The sequence below is a fragment of the Neospora caninum genome, chromosome VIIb, assembly GCF_000208865.1.
Source record: "Neospora caninum Liverpool complete genome, chromosome VIIb".
Lineage (NCBI taxonomy): Eukaryota > Apicomplexa > Conoidasida > Eucoccidiorida > Sarcocystidae > Neospora > Neospora caninum.
The window spans coordinates 2,165,607-2,185,890 of record NC_018394.1 but is presented as its reverse complement, the minus strand read 5'-3'; the positions used below and the strand labels follow the sequence as shown (position 1 = coordinate 2,185,890).

The 20,284-nt window shown below is 53.4% G+C and overlaps 3 protein-coding genes across 3 annotated transcripts; 1 reads left to right on the top strand and 2 right to left on the bottom strand.

The window, feature by feature from the left end:
* Positions 1-39: 39 nt before the first annotated feature.
* NCLIV_026630 (putative HEC/Ndc80p family protein) lies at positions 40-9,454 on the top strand (the record flags this gene model as incomplete). Its single annotated transcript, XM_003882857.1, has 15 exons — positions 40-259; positions 1,221-1,434; positions 2,275-2,352; positions 2,667-2,934; positions 3,269-3,347; positions 3,700-3,827; positions 4,314-4,394; positions 4,901-5,008; positions 5,555-5,629; positions 6,395-6,439; positions 6,781-6,822; positions 7,151-7,426; positions 8,049-8,123; positions 8,589-8,660; positions 9,050-9,454. 15 exons carry the CDS (start codon positions 40-42, stop codon positions 9,452-9,454), a joined length of 2,166 nt encoding a protein of 721 aa, XP_003882906.1.
* A 1,132-nt stretch (positions 9,455-10,586) lies between these two features.
* Positions 10,587-18,523, bottom strand: NCLIV_026620 (hypothetical protein; the record flags this gene model as incomplete). Its single annotated transcript, XM_003882856.1, has 13 exons — positions 10,587-10,670; positions 11,217-11,347; positions 11,896-11,952; positions 12,625-12,709; positions 13,182-13,304; positions 13,801-13,872; positions 14,553-14,682; positions 15,236-15,284; positions 15,658-15,742; positions 16,352-16,487; positions 17,399-17,516; positions 17,907-17,987; positions 18,490-18,523. The coding sequence occupies 13 exons, from the start codon at positions 18,521-18,523 to the stop codon at positions 10,587-10,589; spliced, it is 1,185 nt and encodes a 394-aa protein (XP_003882905.1).
* Positions 18,524-19,171: 648 nt separating this feature from the next.
* Positions 19,172-19,444, bottom strand: NCLIV_026610 (conserved hypothetical protein; the record flags this gene model as incomplete). The annotated part of the gene is made up of 1 exon (XM_003882855.1): positions 19,172-19,444. One exon carries the CDS (start codon positions 19,442-19,444, stop codon positions 19,172-19,174), a length of 273 nt encoding a protein of 90 aa, XP_003882904.1.
* Positions 19,445-20,284: the final 840 nt, after the last annotated feature.

The window sequence follows — 20,284 nt, the reverse complement described above, 5'->3', positions numbered from 1 at the left end:
ACCTTCCGTTTTCCAGCGTTTCCCGTTAGTGTGGTCGCGATGCATGACCCCTCCAACTTGCGCGGCCTGACATCAGGCGCTTCTTCTCTCGGCCCTTCCGCCTTCCCCCTCTCTTCTCCGCTCCGGTCCACGTCCCCGTACAGAGCAGATAGGCTGGCGCCGGCGCCGTCTGCCTCTTCCTCCTTTCCTGGCTTTTCGTCTCCCATGCGATCTGGGGCCGCCGGCGGAGACGGGCGCTCTCGCGGCTTCCCGGGGCAAGGTAAGCTCTCTGTGGGGTTTTCTTGCCCACTGTCCAAGCGCCGATGTCGAGCGGCGGAGCGAGAACGCAGGACGGAGGGTACGAGGGAACGAGAAAAGGAACACCCGACGACGGTATCTGCGCAGAGGAGAAAAGGCAGCAGAAAAGAAATGTAAAGGGGAGCAATGCAGAGAGACGCGGCGACAAATAACGGAACGGGATGTTGAGACCTGAAGAGGGAGAGCGACAAGATTGAACGAAGGAGAAGAGTCGCAAGAGTCTGCGCTTGACAAGGACGCACAGGGGGGACGAAGCGGGAGAAGACAAGGCGAGAGCGTTGGTGGGAAGAAGGCGATGAGAAGACGGTTCCCACAGGCAGACGATAATGTGTCCCTCTGTTCGTTTTGCACCGAAAGTCCTTTGCCTTTTTGCCGTTTCTCGCAGAAAACGAGTCGACGAATTCCTTCTTTGGCGTCCATGGCGGATCCTCCTTTACGGCCGCGCGCGCAGCTGCCCCGCCCGCGCGCGACAACGTTCGGCGCGAAGTGGGACAGTTCTCTTTCTACAAATCTCTCTTACCAGGTGACCAACTGCTTCACCCAGGAAAGGCCAAAGGCTCTCCGTGACTCTTTTTGGCTGAACCCGCGTCTTTCGAGATGCGATTTTCATCCACCGTCACGTTCACAGAAATTGTCTTTCCCGTATCTCGGCGTACATGCAAATGCGCCTTTTGCTTGCAAACATTCGTAGAGATATGTGGCCAACCCCATGCACATGCCAGCGCTACGCATTCCTATTCATATATATATATATATATATACATTTGCACGTGGGTTTTGTTTCCATCTGTATTTGTCGATGAATGCATATGCATGTATATTTGCACATGTGGACGTGTATGTGCCTGACCAAGTTTGGCGCTCGATGAACGCTGGGGCATGTGTTTGCATTCGCATCTTTAATCTTTTCTTGGATTTTCCAGCGGGGTCGGCAGCCACGGTCGGCCGCGGCCTAGGCAGCAAGAAAGGACCGGGCGGCGTGCAGCAGCTTCTGGGAAATGAAGAGGCGAAACGCGAAAGTGTGAAGACGATCATTCGATTTCTCTGCTACTCCGGCTTCCCGCAACAACTCTCGCCCAAGGTTTTCGTCGCTCCTCCCCGAAACCTCCTCGTCGAAATCTGGAACCACCTCCTGAGGTACGGAGAGCACAGTGCGCCAATGCTCTGCAAATCGTGAAATAAACAAAGATATGTATATATGTATATATATATATATATACGCGTATGTTGAGTTGCGTTTATATATACATATATATACGTGTGTGATGAGTTCCGCTTATATATATATATATATATATATATATATATATATTTGTATGCTGAGTCACGTTTATATCTATAGATGCTTGTATCTGATTTTATGGCTAAAAGTGCTTGTGCATGTTTGTGTTTACACATTGAAGGTAGGTAAACCATTAGTAATGTGCATCTCGATATATCTTTATTTACAGTTGTAGCAACAATTCGTAATTACAGGCCTTGTTCCATGTCACGCGTTTGGCTGTCTGCATGAAGGCCGTGTCCGCCTGTGGGCCTAGGCCGGCCATGCATGCGCAGGAATGAAGAAGTCAGCAGTCGTTCGGGGACCGCGTATGTGTCTCCGAGGTGGGGCAACGTTTCTCGACTCGCAGGAGATCGTCGGTCCGCCTGCAGTGGATGTAGACAGGGACGACACTTCGCGGCGCATGCACACGTGTGAATCTGTGCCTGTGGCAATTTGCGTTTTTGCCCACTCGCGTCTGGTTTCCCGTCGTCGTTTTCGATGCGGAACGCCTGGAAACTCAAGCGGATCGAACGACCTAGAGAGACACAGAAGCACAGGGAGACAGAGAGAGCTATATCTATCTATCTATCTATCTATCTATCTATCTATCTATCTATATATATATATATATATATATATATAAACGTTCGGTGCACTTATCTGCGAGAGCGGCGACTCACGGTTCGTTTTCGCGTTTCGAATTTCTCTTTCAGAAGAGCCTGCGACGACAGCGTGCAGGTGACGAACGAAAATGCGAACGAAGAGGTTCCGCGGCTCTTCAAGGAGTTAGGGTAAGAGAGCTCGCCGTCGCGAGAAGAGAATTCGGCGACAGCGCAAAATGGAGACGGGGAGGGGCGAGCAGAAGGAAGCGGAAACGAGGGGGAGCAGTGTGGACGAACCGGGTCGGCCCGTTCGGCGAGACACACAGGGCGACACGCCGACCCAGCGATGGGCCGAAGAACGTTTCTCTGTCACACCCGCACGCGATCACCTTTCCCGCGGAGCCGTGTTCCCTGCGTGCCTGTGGAGAAGCCGCCGGCGTTGGCCCGTCGTTTCGGTCTTCCGCTTTCCGGTGTCTGCGTCTTGGCTGCGCTCTGAATCTCAGCTCTTGGCTGCTGTTCCTCTGCTTCTTGCGCGGGCCCTCACCGTCTCGCCTGCTCGGTCTTTCGTTCGACTGCTGCCCTGTCTCCAGCTACCCCCTGACGATCGCCAAGTCGTCGATGCAGGCGCCGAACTCTGCGCATCAGTGGCCGCTGCATCTGCATGCGCTCTCGTGGCTTTGCGAGCTGCTTATCTACGAGTCGGAAGTCTTCAGTCGAGATCCGCTGTTGAATCCCGCGGTCGAGAAGAAGGACGCGATGGCCGGAGCTGTCGTCGGCGAAGAGGCAAGGCCCAGAGAAAGAGCGAGAAACCGGGAGGCAAAATCGCGAGAACGAAGAGCTCGGAAGCGGTCGTGCGGGAAACGGGAACCGAAAACCGAGAACGAGGCACTTTCCGTCGGGACAGGCGCGGCACCATGCGTTGCGCATGTCTGTGTGGAGAGCGAGGAGCAGCGCACGAGACAGAGAAGAAGGGAAGGAGAACAGGAGAGAAGAAGGGAAGGAGAACAGGAGAGAAGAAGGGAAGGAGAAACGGAAGGGCGAGGAGAAGAGTAGGGAAACGCGAAGGCACAAGCGAGATTCGGTATGCTCTGTTTGTTTTCGGCAGATGATTTCGCGAATGCTGCTGAATCACTATCCTCAATCGGGCAACGGCCGCGACCTGACGCAACTGCAGCAAGTCCTCTGTAAGCCGAGACAATTTCTGTCCTTGTCCTTTGTGAAGCTATCGCCTGCTGATCGCCCTTCGCTCCCACTTCTCTCTCCCAAACTGCATCCCCTTCTTTCGTGCCTTGTTCTCTGCCTCTCTCGTTCTGGACGTTTGCGGTGTCGTCTCTTGCCTGCCGTCCTTTTTGCGCGTTTCACTCTGTCTCTGTCCCCTCCGGCTTGTCTCGCGCTTCTATCGCCCTACCGCTCCCCCCCGGCGTGCATGCCTCTAAAGCGTTTGAAAGTACAACTGCCTTTGAATACGAGAATTGGGAGGGCCCGACGTTGTTCGAGCCTGAGCACTGAGTTTCAAGCGTTTTTTTGCCCTCACAGACTCCCAGATGGAGCGAGAAGTGGAGCAACTGGAGAGGTCGATCGCGAGTCGAGAGCGGCACCTGAATCGCGCACAGCAGGAGCTGAGGAGTATCTCAGCTGAGCTCGAGGCGAATGCAGCTCTCCCCGTAAGCCACGCAAAAGCGCATGCAGAGGAAACTGAAACGCGTTTCTCCTGGAAATAAAGTAGATGGATTCTGACACGCACATTGCAGCGTGCGTGCACACGCCGTGCAAGTTCGAAACACAGGTTCCTACGCCCAGTGCCTTTCACACATATCTCTGTTCACAAACGCGTATATATATATATATATATATATGTTTGTATATATATATATATATATATATATGCCTGTTGAGTGCGTGGAGGTTTCTCGAGCTTTGGGGCATGTTGCAGAGGAGTTCGGGATAGTTGCGTGCGTGCGTCTGTCGGGCGTGAAGTAGCATTCCTTCCCCACAAAAGCGCCGTAGCAGACAGGAAGAAACACCAATGGAGTGGCTGGGCAGGCGAGAGACCGAAGCGAAGGATGCTTCGAGGTGAGAAGGGGAGGGAGGGACAGTTGCGTCTGGTGTGCCATACTGTGGAGGAATCTGTGGCTGCGGTGTCCGTACAGCCGGAGATCGATCGGCTCTGTGCAGATCTCGAGAAGCTGAACGACGGCATCAAGCAGCAGAAGACCGCGTCCGACCAGCAGGTGTGTGTCTTCCCCCAGTGAAGAAGATTGACGAAACGCAGGGGCCTTCTTCCCGTTTTCTTTCTGTCGTTTTTCAGCTGCCATGTTTTTCTCGTTGTTTGTGCGTTCACTATATTGTCTCCTCTCCTCCCTTCTTTCGGGCCCTGTTTTTGTTTCTGAAGAAAAATGTCCACTGTCTAGCTCCACTTCCCCCGCTGCTCTGGTGGTACAGTGGACCACCTCCACACGTGACGCGTCTCACAGCCGTCTTCTGCACAGTCGCCTTTCTCATGTCTTCACGCCCTTGCCTCTCCCTCGCCTCTGCTCCATTTCCACTCTCTCCTCTATCTTCCTTCTCTCTTCCCTCTTTTTCGCTTCTCTCTCCTCGATCTTCCCTCTCTTGTCTCTCTCTCCTCTATCTTCCTTCTCTCTGCGCTCTCTTCCTCCTGTATCCCTCGCTCATGTCTCTCGCATTTGCGCTGGAGCGTTTCTCACTTTTCTCCCGGTTCTGCCTTTTCGCCTTCCAGGACAAAGAAATCGACGCAAAGCAGAAGAGGCGGAGCGCCCTGCAAACTGAGATCCGCCAAGTCGCTGCCGAGACAGAGCATCTCGACGCACAAGTCAAGGAGCAAGGGGTGAGTTGTGCGCTTTGAGGGCGCTTCGCCGCCACGCGCATGCCCCCTTCCCTTGCTCTCGCCTTCGCGTGCTTCTCGCTCCTCCGCATGTTCCCGAATCCCGTCGGTTACCCACTCTTTCTCGCCCCTCCACACGTGTCAACCTGGTCGGAAGCCTCGCTGCGTCCCTGCCTTTCCGGACTCGCTTTTTCTCGCTTCTCCTTTTTTCCCTTTTTCGCTCACTTCCGCCTCGTCTTGGCAAGGCCGCCGCGAAAACCTCAGGGACCGGCGGCCGTCCGGAAGAGGCACTTTCCGTCTCTCCTGTCTCCCCTTTTTTCGTGCTGGGATCTTGCTTCCTCTCCTCGGCGGTGGTTTTCGCTCGCTTCTCGCTTTCGTCGCCATTCGCGTGGCGCATCTCTCCGTTGTTGCAGGACACCCGTTTTTCGTGCTTTCCATCCCCTCTTTTCTGTCCGTTTCGCTCGCCATTCGCTTTCCGCCTGGCGCCGACCCACATGTCGCTTGGTCTTTTCTTTTCAAACCTCCTTCTTCTGCGTGCCTCCATCGCAGATCAGCAAGGCCGAAGTCGAGAAGATCCGGAGCGAAATTCACGCGCTTCGAGAAAAGGTGGCTCTACGCTCCAAGGTACGCTGGCAGAGACTCTCTCCATCTCTATCGCTATCCCTGTCTCTATCATTATCTCTCTGTCTCTATCACTCTCTATCTCTTCCGCTATCTCTATCTATCTCCACGTCTCCATTTCTAATACCCTCTCTCTTTGTCTGTCGCTCATTCTCTCATTCTCTCTTTCTCCATGTCGCTATCTCCCTAACTCTGTATCGCTCTGTCTTTTTATGTCAAGGTCGCTACCTCACTGCCTCTCTCTTCCTCTCTCTGTCTCTCTTTGTCTCGATCGCTGTCTTTGTCTCTCGCACATGCTCTCTCGTTCTCAGCCTTTGTGTCACTATCGCTCTCCCCCCTCCTTCCCGAATGGACGATCGCCATCTTTGTTGTCACCGCCTTCGCCGCATGCGGTGACTTCTACTCGTTTTTCCACGTCACCTCATTGCTTTCAACGCTTCTCTCTCCTTGCATTTCCCCGGTCGTCTCTTCTCCACACGCGATCTCTCGTCCCCTGTTTCCTTTCCTTTTCTTCTTTTTCTTTCCTTCTCTTTCTTTTTTCCTTTTCCTCTTGGGGGCGTCCCGAGGGCCGCTCGTCATCCTGGTCTTCAGGCTCGACGTCAGGGCTGCTTACGGCCGCTTAAAGCAGTTCACTCCTGTGAAGGAGACACCGTGTTTGCCAGATTATTGAAACGATTCTCGGTTCCCTCCTGCGCGTCGCGCGCATTTCCCTTCTCTTTTTCCCGCTTTCCCTTCATCCACCAACTTGTCGTTTTCGCCTGCCTCCAGGACGTCGAAGCGCAGAAGCTACAGCTGACCAGCGTCGAGGACGAGGTAAGTGCCGAATCGAATTTCGCCTTCCTTCCCCGTGCTCCCATGTTTTGCCCCTCTCTCCGTCATCTTCCCGGTGTCTGCTCGTTTCTCCGCTTCCTCCTTTTCTCCTCCTTTGCTTCCCCGTTTGGTCCTCTCTCTCGTGCTGCTTGCCAGTGTCGAAACACAAACCCGTATTGCAACAGGAAGTCACACATCCCCGGAGAGGAATAATATGCATCGGACGCCAAGAGCACCCTGCATGCAGACAGCGGCGCATTCACGCATAGGCACTGGCGAACACGAGGGGAAAAGGAACGTCAAATCGCTTTCTTGTCGAGAGCCTGGTTGCGTTTTGTTCCTAGATCAACCGACGTGGCGAGGAGCTACGCATTACGACAAGGACGGTAAGGCGACTCCTGGGTCCTTTGTCTCTTTTTGTGTCTCTTTTTGAATCTCTTTTTGTGTCTCCTTGCGTCTCGTCCTGCATGTCTTCATGTCTTCCACAAAGACAGCCAAACAAGGCGTCCACAAAAACGCGGCCCCTCCTTTCCCTTCTCAGGATCGCCGTTCAGTTCCTTTTCATTTTTGGCGGCCTTGGCCGTGCATTTCCGTCTCTGTATTCTTTCCTTCTGCGGTGCTCGCGTCTCCCTTTTCCTCCCATTCTCATGTTCCGCCTTCGCCCGTTTGCGTCTTCTTTTCTCTGCTCGCTTTCGCCTGCCGTTGATGGTGCAGGGCAACACCCTCCTGCAGCGGTGTATGCAAGACACGGAATCGGCCAAGTTCCCGTCGGATGCCGCCTGGGCGTCTCTGGACAGATTCGCGACGACAGCGTCTCTGCCTGCTGACTCCGACTCACCGTCTTCTTCTCTTGGAGCCTCGGCGCGCAGCAGGAGCGACGGCCGAGGGCGGTCGGCCTCTCAGCTGCCGCTCGCTGACGGGCGGGAGCGAGGAGGGCGGATCTCTGTCACTTCAGCCACAGACTCGCCGCTCGCCACTCACGAACAGCTGGTACGTGGCCCGAGACAAGCAAATGCGGAGTGCCCGGGGCCGGTGCTGCGAGCCCGCGAAGCGCGATCGAGACACTGAAAAGAATTTACACGTGGACAAAGCCGCCGATCGGTTCGCGTATGGGCGTATGTAGGATGACCTTGAAGCGTAAAGGGTGTGGGGTCGTCTCAAGCGACTTACATCGACGGTAGATTACGAACAGAATGAGAAGACGCATGCGCGTGGATGGCCCCAGCTTCACAGTTGCAAACTCGGTGCAGAGACATCTCCGACAGTCTACACATCCTTGCAAGAACACAGGTCTCATGGAATCTCTACGATTCTCTGAACATATATGCATGCGCGTGCGAGTTTGTATATATATATATATATATATATATATATATTTGTATGTATTTGTATGTACATAAGCGCATATATGTATTTGCGTTGATTCGCATGTATGTATTGTACGCGTTTTGAGGTGGAGATGTGACGGTCCGTTTCGCTCCGCTTCCATTCGTTTTCTGCGTGGTTCCTGGGTTATCACCGGAGGGCGGTGTGAGCGCAGTGTATGTGCGTTTGGTCTATTGCGTCTCTGCCATCGCGGGTCTGTTTTAGCCTCCGTGCGGTGTCTGCACAGCTCGGGGTTCGGTGGAAAGCGTGGAAGGCAGAGCTCCTCCGACTGGTCGACAGCGACAGGCACTTTGACGCGCAGGTAAGAGCCGCCGCGACGGAGGGTTCGGGTGTCTTGACAGCTGGCGTATCCGAGCCGATTTTTTTGCTCTCGCACGAGAAGCCAGATCTCTCAAAATAAGCAAATCGAGGACAACACGGAAGCAGACGGCACGCGTGACAAAAAACACAAGGGAACACCAGCGTTACTTTCGGAAAGGAGAGAGCGCACAGATAGAAGAAGGACAAGGTCACAGTAGCGGCGAGGCGCGTGGGAGAACGGCGGAGACGACGTGGCAGAGAGCTCGAGAGCAGGGTGCGACACAGAAAAAACACGAGGAGACATCAGACGAATGAAGGTGGACAAATGAAACCAGAAAAGAGCAAAGAGACCGCACAGCGACAAAACGTGACGCTGGAGTGTGCCTCCCCGGTTCTCGGCTTGTTGGCGCGGTGTCTCTGCTCATGCGTTTCTACCTCGGACCCGTTTGCGTGCGCCTCTTCTCAGAGTCGCCGTACCGACGAGAAGACTGCGGCGGAAATCGAAAAGTTGAAGAAGACGCGCCAGCAGCTTGAGAGCGTAAGCCCAGGTCCCGTCTCGACGCGAGGGTGTCAGCAGACTCCTGCAGAGACGAGAAAACGCCCCCCCAATCCCCTCTGGTTCCCTTCCCATCCACCGCCTGCGTCAAGGCGCCTTTCGTCTCTGCGTCCTTTTTGCGCGGGTCCTCCCTGCCTTTTTCTGTGTCGCGGGTCGCGAAATCTCTCGCATGCAGGCCGCACATCAATTCCCCCTCCTTTTTTTCCCGCGGTTCGCACTTGCTCATTCCTTCTTCGTCGAGACCGTCTCTCTGTCTCCTGCTCTCTCTCCCTTTTTCTCTTCGCGCTCGTTCGTTCTTTCCGTTCTTCGAGGTGTAGCTACCTTCGTTTCACCTCTCGCTCCTCTGCTGACATGCGGCGTCGTGTCTCCAGGCTCGGCGAACAGAGGAGCGCAAGATTTCGGTGTTGCGCGAGGACTTGCTGAAGGTGGAGGCTCAGAGAACGCAGCAGCATCAAGTTCTCTCTGCCGAGATCGAGACTCTGGAGCGAGGCGTCTCCGAGCACCGGCAGGCCGTGGAGGCGGCGCTCCTGAAGGCTGAGCGTCACGCGAACGATTTGCGGCTTCTCTTCGAGACGAGGGAGAAGGAGAACGAGGCGGAAATTGCAGAGAAGCTCGACGACTTGCGCCGGATTCAAGAGGACGGCCTCAGCGAGAAACGCCGGATCCTCCACGCTCTCCAAGACCTCGTCCAGAAAAAGGAACAAGTCTGTGTCGAGTACGAAAGAGACCTTGTCGCCGCTGTCGCTCGAAGCGAAAAATACACTCAAAGCTGCTAAACACATTCACAGCAAGCCTGTTCAAAAACGACTCTTCGACTCGCGCACACGCTGGGAAGGCAAAGCAAGGATTTCTCCATGGGGGGAGAAGGCCGACTCTACGCGACAGTTGTCACCCCTAGCGCCGCATTCTTCACACGCCCAAGGCTCTCGCCTCACAATGCAAGTTTCTGTTCCTTTCGTCCTCCTGTCTTGCTGCAATGCAAGGTGAGCGCAAGTCGCGCAAGGTCGAGTCTCGACCAGCCACGGAGGGTGTTGATTTTTTTTAATTGAAAGTGCTCGCTCGAAACGTGTGAGGAACTCTGCCATGATTAGGTGTTCTCTCGATCTCCTTCTTTTTCGGTCCCTCCTCGCGCAGCCGCCGAACCCGTAGGCATCTGCGTCGTCCTTGAGGGGAGGCTAAGAGAGGGAAAGAACCCGCCCGAAAGCGGGGAGAGGCTGCGGCCAAAAGAGCGCCGTCAGCGTGCAAAAGTCGACAGAGACTCTCCTCTTGTTTTGCTCCCTCTGCGGACCGCGAACGAGGCGGCGGCCGTCGAACTGCAAGCGCTGACACAGCCTCGAGTTGTCCAGAGTCGTTCTTCACAGTGCAGATTTCCCGAGAAAAGCCACGGCGAATCGCGAGCGCGCCTTTCCCCAGAGAGATGCAGAGACTTCGAGGGAAACGTGTGATGAGGCGCAAGGGAGCGGGTGCTGACAGCCTCGAATAGGTTTCTCGTCTCTGCTCGCCACTTGGTTTTCTCCGCGCCGCCTCAGAGGCACAGACAGACAGCCAGTTGACCCTCGAAGGGCAGGCACAGAGACACAGGCCTCAGCACGGTGCAAGCAGAGACAGGTGGATGAAGAGAGACACTTGTCAAGGAAACTCGGTGGACGAAACTTCAGCACAGAGAAAAGAACTTGCGAAAACAGTTCACGATTGCCGAAGAGCACATGACGAACAAAACGGCCGCTCGCTGGTCAAGTCATTTCCTCTTTCCTCCGCTCCTGCAGAAGTCGAGGCAAGTCGGCACCGTTGAGCTGGTTCTTGCTCCTGGATCTCACGCCATTTCGTCTGCTTCGTCTCTGTGTGTGGATTAAACTTCTTCTGCGACACGTTTCCCTGGTATCCACAGCCGCAGAGCCGCCTCCGCTGCTACGGGGCATGCGTCCGGCTCAGCGAGGCAAAGTATTGGCGGAAACGCGGCTCCAAGACCTTCCGGGAGTATTTCACGGGGATCTGTGCAGGAGCGAAGAAGGCCAGAAACCCCACGAGAAACAGTCGAATGGCATCCAGAGTCGTTTAGAGGAATAGGGCTCTCAACAGAGAATCCCTATAAAACACTCGGGAAAGCGTCATCACTCCGCAAGGAAGGAAAGCAAGAGCGCTGTATCGAGACGCGTGAGGAAGGAAAACTGGCAGGGTCATGAAAGGACGTTCGCTCTCTGGGGCCTGGCAGAGAGAATCAGATTGGTGCTTCCCATTACTCGGCGAGGGACGATGGTCTCCCTTTGTCAGAGTCAGGTACACCCGTGCTGCGTTCGCTTCAAAATGAGAAAGGCACTGAAGTTTGTGAGGAACGTTGCGCGGCATGAGAAGAACCACGTTTGCCTCTTATCCGGCGCGCTTCTCCTCGACATGTTTCGGGAAAGACCAGGTGCCGCGACCTTGCTGAAAAGAAGGCCGCCCCCTCCCCAAGAGAAAAACCGAAAACGGACTTTCTTTTCTCGGCAAGCGACGCGTCGGCCGCGCTGGCTGTCGATAGAAAGAAAGGTCGAAGCTCACCTGACTCACGAAGAAGACGTCAGTCAGCGTCTCGAGGACCGAAGAAGCACAGCCAGTTGGCTGCTGGTCCTGGACAGTTTTCAGCACCATAACTCCGCTGGGGACTTCTCGCGTGACATAGGCAATCGCGCCTGTTCACACATCGAACGCCACGCACCCACACGTCACAGAAGATGTGCACGCTGAGTTCTAAACGGATCCCAAAGATACATTTATCTCGAATATGTCTATGATATTACTGTATCTCACAGATACAGGTAAACACGCAAGCCCTGACGCACATCTATATATATATATATATATGAAGAAAATTCGAGACCATGTGTGCCGAGGCATGTGTAGATAAACATTCAAACATCTACGTCATTTTACACGGCATACATTTGCAGGCATTTAATATATTTATCTATCTATCTATCTATCTATCTATATATATATATATATATATACGTATATACATAGAGCGAGATGTGTGTGGATGCGCAAAGCTAGTCGACGACGGCCCTGCTCTTGCCAAGTGTTCACAGATATATACCCCTGACGGTCCAGAGCCTGCACAAGGATAAGCATCCATATACTTATACATATGCATCTTCTCATATATGAGTTTATATATATATATATATATATGCCAATTCATGTGTGTATGCCTGCATTTATGTGTCGGTGAGACCGGTACCTTCGATAAGGTACTGGAGCGCCTTCTTGCCGATCAACGCCATCTGTCGTTCCAGGACTGAGGAGCAAAACAAGGGGAAAAAGACTCTGTGTAAGTCGGGCTCAGACTCTAAGCCGAACCGTAGCCACCACAGCGTCAATTCGTTCATTCTGCCTTCCGCTCTCTGTCCACTCGCATAGCAGTGCCAGTGGAGATGTCTTATCCGCATCTAGAAACGAACCTCGTCAGACATATATATATATATATATATATATATATATATGCACATGTATATGCATGAAACATAGATGTCCAGGTATAGATACAGATAGCTGCAGGTCAGCTGACCCACATGTTGGCTGTATACAGCAAAGACGAAAACCGCAAGCAGTGTTTTAGGAGGGCGAGGACGAAAAAGCTTCGCGACGCTCACGCGGAAACAGAGCGGAAAGGGGAAGAAGAAAGAAAAGCAGTGCCAGTGGAGATGTCTTATCCGCATCTAGAAACGAACCTCGTCAGACATATATATATATATATATATATATATATATATATGCACATGTATATGCATGAAACATAGATGTCCAGGTATAGATACAGATAGCTGCAGGTCAGCTGACCCACATGTTGGCTGTATACAGCAAAGACGAAAACCGCAAGCAGTGTTTTAGGAGGGCGAGGACGAAAAAGCTTCGCGACGCTCACGCGGAAACAGAGCGGAAAGGGGAAGAAGAAAGAAGTGTTGCTTACCATCTCCACCTCCGTCGTCTGCGGGACGGGGGTACGTGGACAGCCCGACAACGACTCCCAAATTTTGCTCCTCAATTAAAGTCGCCTGCACGGAACAAACGATGGTAAAACGACAGAGACATTCCGGACCGAATCAAGGCATCAATTCCCTTGGGTCGCCTTTCTCGTGGACATCTCTTTTTGCCGATCCGTCCCACTCGAGTCTTCTCTTATTCTCCCTCTTCTTCTCCCCTAAATCTCGTTCTTTGTCTGCGTCACCCAGGCTTCCCGTCCACTCCTCTTCTAGGTCTGTGTCCCGTTTCTGAGGCAGTGGCGTCAACAATCGATTCTCGTCAGGACGGACGGGCAACGCCTCAAAGCCACGCCGCCGTCCTAGACTCAACGGCGTTCTCTGCAGCTGTGTCTCCTCCTCTTTGCCTTGAGCCGTTGCTCCCCGTGTACCTGCATTGAGAGAAGGAACACAGGGCCTTCACTAGAAAGCCAACTGGGCATTCGACTCTGTCCGTGTGTCTTGTGACTAGTTTTTCGTCCGTTTTCCGTGGTCAATCGTAGCCTACAGCGGCTGAGGCGAACGCGCCGCGCAGGTTGGTCGACCCCGCCGCCTCCTCGCGCTGTCTCAAGCGACATCCAGGCACATGTAAAATGACCGACAGAGGCACTGTGAGCGCGCCGAATCCAACCTGGAGACGATTGAAAAAACGGGAAAAGAACACAGTCAGGGGAACGCCGAAAAGCACGGGCGAGAAGCAGGAACTGCAGAGAACCCCAGAGCCGAAATGACGAGAAACAGATCGAGAACGGTCGCAGGAGACAAAAAGGTAAAGCCAGCATGAAGTGTCGCAGCGCGGCCGGGAAAATGCGAGGAACAGATGGGGGAAACGGTGGCGAGAAGGAAGAGGTCTTGAGGCAGGCAATGAACGGAATTCCGGAGGGCAAGGGGCTAAACGAAGCGAAAGAAAGAGACGTCGAGGGTGAAGACGCAGACGAAGTGATCAAGAAAACACAGTGTGCGTGCGTCGTGAGGACGAGACAGCAAACGATGGACGCTGAACAGGAACAAGAAGAAAAAACGAAGAAGCAGAGAAACGCCATCGACGAAAACAGAAACCGAGCACGAGGAGGGACTAAAAATCGATAGAAGAGAAAAACGAATCTTAAGAGAAAAACGAAGCTTACTTTCAAGTCCTCGCCGCACACGTCCGAGTAAACGAATGATTTGTAGTCTGCCCGCATAAGTGCAGGAAGGCCCTGTGGAAACACAAAACGATTTTCCAGTGCTTTTCAGAGACCCCAGGGACCGGTCGCCTTGTGGACACATTCAACGAAACCTTTTTTGCAAAGGCAAGCTCTCATAGATAGTCTAACACGTGCTGATACACAAACAGTAGACTCACCAGAAAAAGCCTCGAAATAATCCCGTCCTGTCTCCGAGATAATCAATCCCATATACATACATATATGTATATATATATATATATATGTACATCATGTAGGACATATCTACACATAAATATATATATATATATATATATATATATATATACATGCATATTTAGGTGAACTAGCTACGGTTCACATAACAAGAATGTGTATGAATTTTGACACTTTGAAGTTATTGATGTTTGCGTGTGGTACCCACCTAATATGCAAAGCCTGGCATTACGCAGAGAGCGTGGAGGAACAAGAAGGATATAGAAATATAAGGACAGAGAAGTAGCAGAAATGCAGACATACAGACGTACAGGCGAACCGAAAGCTATATCCTTATACACAAAAGACTCGATATGTAGATCTAGCCATCGTGTATATATATACAGGTAAAATGCAGAAAAAAAAAGATATGGAGATATTCATACAAAGCTGCGCGCCGCCGTATGTGCCAGGCGTTCAAACATTCCAGCACTTCCTTTGCGGCCCCTCCGACTTACTAGCGAGAGCTGACGAGGAATGTCGAATTTTATTCTTCCGAACGCTCGCACAATCGCCTCAGGAGAACTGAAGTTGCGGCCCAGGAAGGTCTCAGCCCGGCCCCACAAAGCCGCTTGCATTTCCTTGTCCCTGCGGGAGAGACACGAAGACGGGCAGAAAACGAATCTGGCAAAAACCCACAGGAAGGTCAGAAACGCCGCAGCCTGGCAGGCGAGGAAGGCGCTGATAATCAGAGTGTTACACGAGCACGAGCTACGAATACATGCAAAGGTGTGTGTCCACATGCCTGCGTTGGTTTACTAATTAAATCTCTAAAGAGATATACAGTGAAATATTCAAATTTTTCTATAATTAGTATTATATATGCATAATCTATGTAGATATGTATTGTATGTACAGTCGAGTATGCATGGTGTCAATAAATGTAAATATGTTCCTAAATGAAGAGCAGCACACACAAGCATCCACACAGAAAAAAGGTACTCTGTGCACATACGCTCATATCGACTAGCGGACAGCAGCAGATACAGGGGATCACGCATGTCTGGTTTGTCCAGTCGGAAAAGCGAATTTCCTCGGCCGGGAAGGCAGGGGGCGCATGCAGCTCAGCTGTATATACACCTCGATTGCTGTAGTCCCGCTGTGGGTCTTCGGCAGCTTTTCCGCTCCTCGTTTCACCTACGGCGAACTCCAGCGGATTCCGAAGAGAGCGGTATCGCATGCGGTTGTGTCTGTACACCGACGGGAGAGCGTCCAGAACGCAGGAAATGTGCGAGGTGAGGAACAGGTAGTTGGCGAAGCGGGAACAAGCGCACCAGTCGAGCGACAACAAAAGAGAAAAACCAATGCCACGAGACGAGCAAGACACAAAGACGAAGGAGCTACAGGGACGGTCATGCAAAGGCGACACATCGTGCTCACAAGTGTAAACGTAGGCCTAAACGCATATATTCATGTGCATACATGTGTATATCTTTTTTTATTTATTTATGTCTATATATATATATATTAATCATAGGCAGTGTGTAACCAAATGTACATAATGCAGAGATCTGAAAGCGACACTTGAATGTGTCAAAAACGCGAAAACGTGTCGGTCCTTACCGACTGCAACTGCCCCAAGAAGGAGGCAGCTCAGCGCTACAGGCGGCTCTACGAGATTCGCGGTGATTCTCGACAGCTCCTGCCACTGCAACACACCACAGGAGGGACGCCAAAAACAGACAATGAAGTTAGAGAGAAACAAAGAAAACTACGCACAACAGATCCCCACGTGAACGCAAAGGGGACCGAACGCGACAAGAAGAAAGCGAAACCGCCAAAATGTGAGAGCTGAAAAGGCGCCCAAAACGAGAGGCAAATCGGCCGGCGGTGTTAGCACGCGAAGGCGACGCGGGAAACTGGCTTCTCTTCCACCGTTTCGTCTACGCCAGCGCAACCGTCTTTTGGCTCGTGATCGCGCGCCTTCGTCGATGTACACCACATGCACGAAATGGACCTAGCTTGAAGGAAGGCTGATGATTCCTCTGCCGTTATTTTCCCCTCCCTTTTCCCGCCATGTGCTCCGCTAATGCTTCGCGCTGCGCTTCGTGCTCTTCTTCGGGTGCCCTCTGTGGAGCAGTTCCTCTCTCTTCTCTCTTCTCGGCTCCAGCACTTGTCTCCCTGGTTGTCATACTTTCCGGCTTGCGCTTCGTTTCTGGCGCGTTTGGGTTTGCCGCTCTTGGCGCGTTTGGGTTTGCCGCTCTTGGCGCGTTTCTCTGCCTCCCATTTGCTTCCCTGAGGCTGAATTGACGCTCACCAGCTGAGAAACAAGCGTGCAGCAGGAACCCACCGCAGGGCCAGGAATGTCGACCGCGAAGGCGGATACAGTCGAGCGACGGGCTTCCGGCAGGACGTCGTGGTGATCAATCATGGCTACCACATTCTCCTGCAAACTGACAAGCTCACAAGAAGCCCCTTAACTGTCTAGACACCCAACAAGCCAGTTGGCGACGCATGCTAAAGCATACATACACGCATATATATATATATATATATATATATACATATATGTATATATATATATATATTTATGTATGAGGTGATCGATACGTATGGGCCTGCCTGTATCGCTGGACATCTTGGAAGGCTTCCGGTGTATCTCGTTCAGTGTTTTACGTCCCCCGCTGTAGAAATGCATACATGGCTGTGCCTACGATTGATAAAAGCATCTAACGCAGCCTGGGACCGCGCAGTTTAGGGCCCCTGAGGGTGGCGGAACCTGGCCACGTCGTGCGCGCAGGCAGGCTGAGGGGCACTGGCGACAGGCACAGAATTTTGCGTGAGGGCGTCACGCAGTTGGTGATACACGAATCACTTTTTCTAGGGAAACACGTAAGATGAGTTCAGCGCGTCTGCATACAGTCTGCGCATCTTCTTCCATGCACATCACGGCGCGGCAGCAACCAGGACTTCCAGAGCGCTCTGGCAGCGTCGTCAGCAACGGGGGGTGGCCGAAACCAGCCGGGAGAACGGCCGTCTCGATCTGCCTGTTTGAGCCTCTGGGGGAATCTCGCGAGCGATGCAGGGACAGAACTAGATGCGGGCCCCACACACGGCGATAGACAGTGGTCCGAATGCATCTGTAGATAAGCGTAGACATCGGCGCATACTCCGATAGAGATGACAACGCTGTGATATGCGGATGTGGATGCCGAGGTGGGCGTTTGCGGGAACTCAAAGGGCTCGGTAGCCAGCGACAGAGCCTGAAGCCAAATTGAGGATGGAGGCCAGGACTGACAGGCAGAGCACGCGCACTCGCCAGTCCGCGTTTGGGGGCGCAATTCGCCTCGGTCTCGTCACTTACGCTGCCTCAGACGGCTCCACGGCGTTGTGATCCACCAAGGCGAGCAGGGGCGCTGTCGGGCTGTCCGCCGCCTGCGCAAGGAGCTGCACAGTGGATCCACAACGACCGCGAGGAGACACTGTGGGCGGGCAACCGCAACCCTTAACTCACTCGACAACAGACGCGGCACCGGGTGGGATCTACAGAAAAGTCTTCATCGAGAAATTAAAGACGGCGCATGCACCTGGCCAAGCTCAGCGCTCCGGCCCGCCCAGGGAGGAGGCGGCTGGAGCGACAGTTTGAAGGCAAAGAGACGGCGTGCTGCAGAGGCCTCCGGCGGCGTTGGAGTCCAAGCGACCGCGAGGAGACACCCTCAGAAGGGACAGGTAGGCAAGAAGGCACGGGATGTCTGGCATATCAAGAAGCATGCAAACGATTGTATGACGGCGGAATGCGCTCACAGGTGGAACGAAATCACTTGACTCGGAGCCAAACAAGAAAAACGGAGACAAAAAGGAAAGGGACCTACCGTCGCTGTGGCAGGTGTATCTACGAACAGAAGCGTAGCGTCTCCAAATTCGCCGGTACAGAGCTCCAACCACCATCGAGTCTGAACCGAGGAACAAAGAAGCGACGCAGCAGGAAAAACGTTGACAGGAGACCACGGGATCTTTTCGGTTTGGAGACACCCAGCTGTAATGTGTATCGGTGCAAGTCCGGCAGAACATGCAAAGGGAAATGTTCACATATGTGCATGTACATATATATATATATATATATATATATAAACGCGTCTGTCAGTATATATGCATGCATTCAGGAGTGCGTATCTTTGCCTTGAGGAGGGCATCACTTTCGTCACAGGCGTGGCCGTGAGTCGGCATAAAGGAGACACAGCACGATGACCAGTCCGTCGCAGTTGACGGCCGACGCCAAAAACCGATTTCCATTGCTGCTTGCATTCGAGAACGCCTCGTAGCGACGACTGTCTGTCTCGACAGCGACGCAGCCACACACGCATGATTTCTACAAAAATAAATATATTCGTTGCCGTGCCGCATCCACTGTCTCCCAAGAGCGCAAAGGGGAGGCGCGACGCTTAGACGTCTCACCTGCAGTCTGTAGGCATATTCGCGAGAACGGCATTGGACGACAGGAAGAAACCGAGGACGCGCAGCCGGCTCTGACACCGGGAGTCTCGCGGCTGTTTTGTCCGGCGAAGAGGAAAGGGGCTCGAAGACGAAGCGGCAGAACTCGAGGAAAAAGGCATATCCTATGGCTGCGGAAATGCTGTCCTTCAGGCAGGGGTGGACAAGAAGAAACACGGGGAGTGGAGAAGAGCTGCAGATACACCTCGCACGTGGCAGGGACTGGACACTCGACAGAGCCACTGTGGAGAACTGCCCTCGCGGGCTGTCTTCCGCTGCGTGCAGCCGCGTGCGATTTCTCTTCGATACACCTCACTAGCTCGCCCCGCAGCGGGTGCAGGCCGAGAATCCAGAGAAGCGTCGAGGCAGCTACGTATACAGAGAGAGAGGCAAAGCGACACGGGTGCGAAAGAAGTATTTTCGAAGACAGAGAGAGGCGAGCGGACCGCAGAAGACTAGCTTGTGATGGAAAGGGCCCTGGCAGTGTTCGGAAGATCGATCGAGCCTCGCATGGTGACGTTCATTCTCGACATGTTCTTTCGTTTCCCCGCCCTGTTCCCAGACCCCTCCTTGTGGTCTGTCGTCCACACATTTGGGCACTCTCTTTTTCTGCTCGCATTTTCCCTTCAGCCCTCCCCCTGTCTCGCTAAAACCTCTTTCTCCCCGTCGGGTTCCGCCCTACGAGATCTGCGCTGGTGTTGCCTAAGACGAGGAGCACGTCTCCGTCCGTGCCATGTTGCGCCGCCGCGGCTGCCGTCGCCGCACTTTCTTTGCATGCGCGCAGGAATGCCCCCACATTCTGTAAATACTCCGGAAAGACCGTGTCTCTGTTTTCGGGTTGAGTCTGAGAAGCGACGGGGCCAGCCCCTGTCTGCTTCCTCGTTCGCGGCTCCGCAAGGGACAGCAGCGAGCTCTGCATCTGCAGCCTCAGACTGCCGCCGCCTTCAGATCCTCCACTCTCCACTTTGGAAGACGAAAACGGCTGAAACGGAGACTGTCGGGGGGAAAACGAAGACAGAGGAGACGACGAGCTCGACAACGCATCCGAAGCCTGTCTCTGGCGTTCGCGCAGAAGGCGGCGGAGGAACGGCGGCTGGAATTGAGCTGGCGAGGCACCGTAAAAAGGGGAGACAGCGGCAGGGAGAGATAAGAGGAGAGCGGCGACAGGAAGGAAACACGAGAGGAAACAGAGGACTGTCAGGACCAAAATAGGCAGAAAGGCCGTCTCGGAGAATTAATAGAGTTGGAGAAAAGCCGAGAGACAGAGCAAGGAGCCGTGCGGGGGGGAAGAAGATACAGAAGGCCAGAAAGGCACAGGGTGCCGACGACCGGCAGGCGAATGTGGGGTCTCAGAGCAGGAGAAAGGATTGCTGAGTGCGGTCGCGTCGGCAATGAAACATGTTTTTGCTGAAAAAGCAGAACGCAAACAGACCCAGGGAAAGCGCCCCTCAGCAGCTTCACGTCTTACCCAATGCGGCATGCAGGGCGAAGCTGACCGTGTAGCCATCCGCGAAAGAAAGCGGGGAGGAGAGACCTGTGTCCCCGGCTGTCCCTCTCGGAGGGACCGACGTCCCGGCATGCATGGCTTTTTCGTTCTTCCCTGGAAAATCGAAAGACAAGTCGTTTCCTCGTGATCCTTTAGCACCTGCCTCAGCGCAGCCGTTTCTCTCTCCCGTCCGCGGATCTCAGGCATCAGGAGCACGGCACAGGCCTGATGCGACAGTGTCGTCAGGAAGTTCCAGCGGCGGAGCGACCTAGG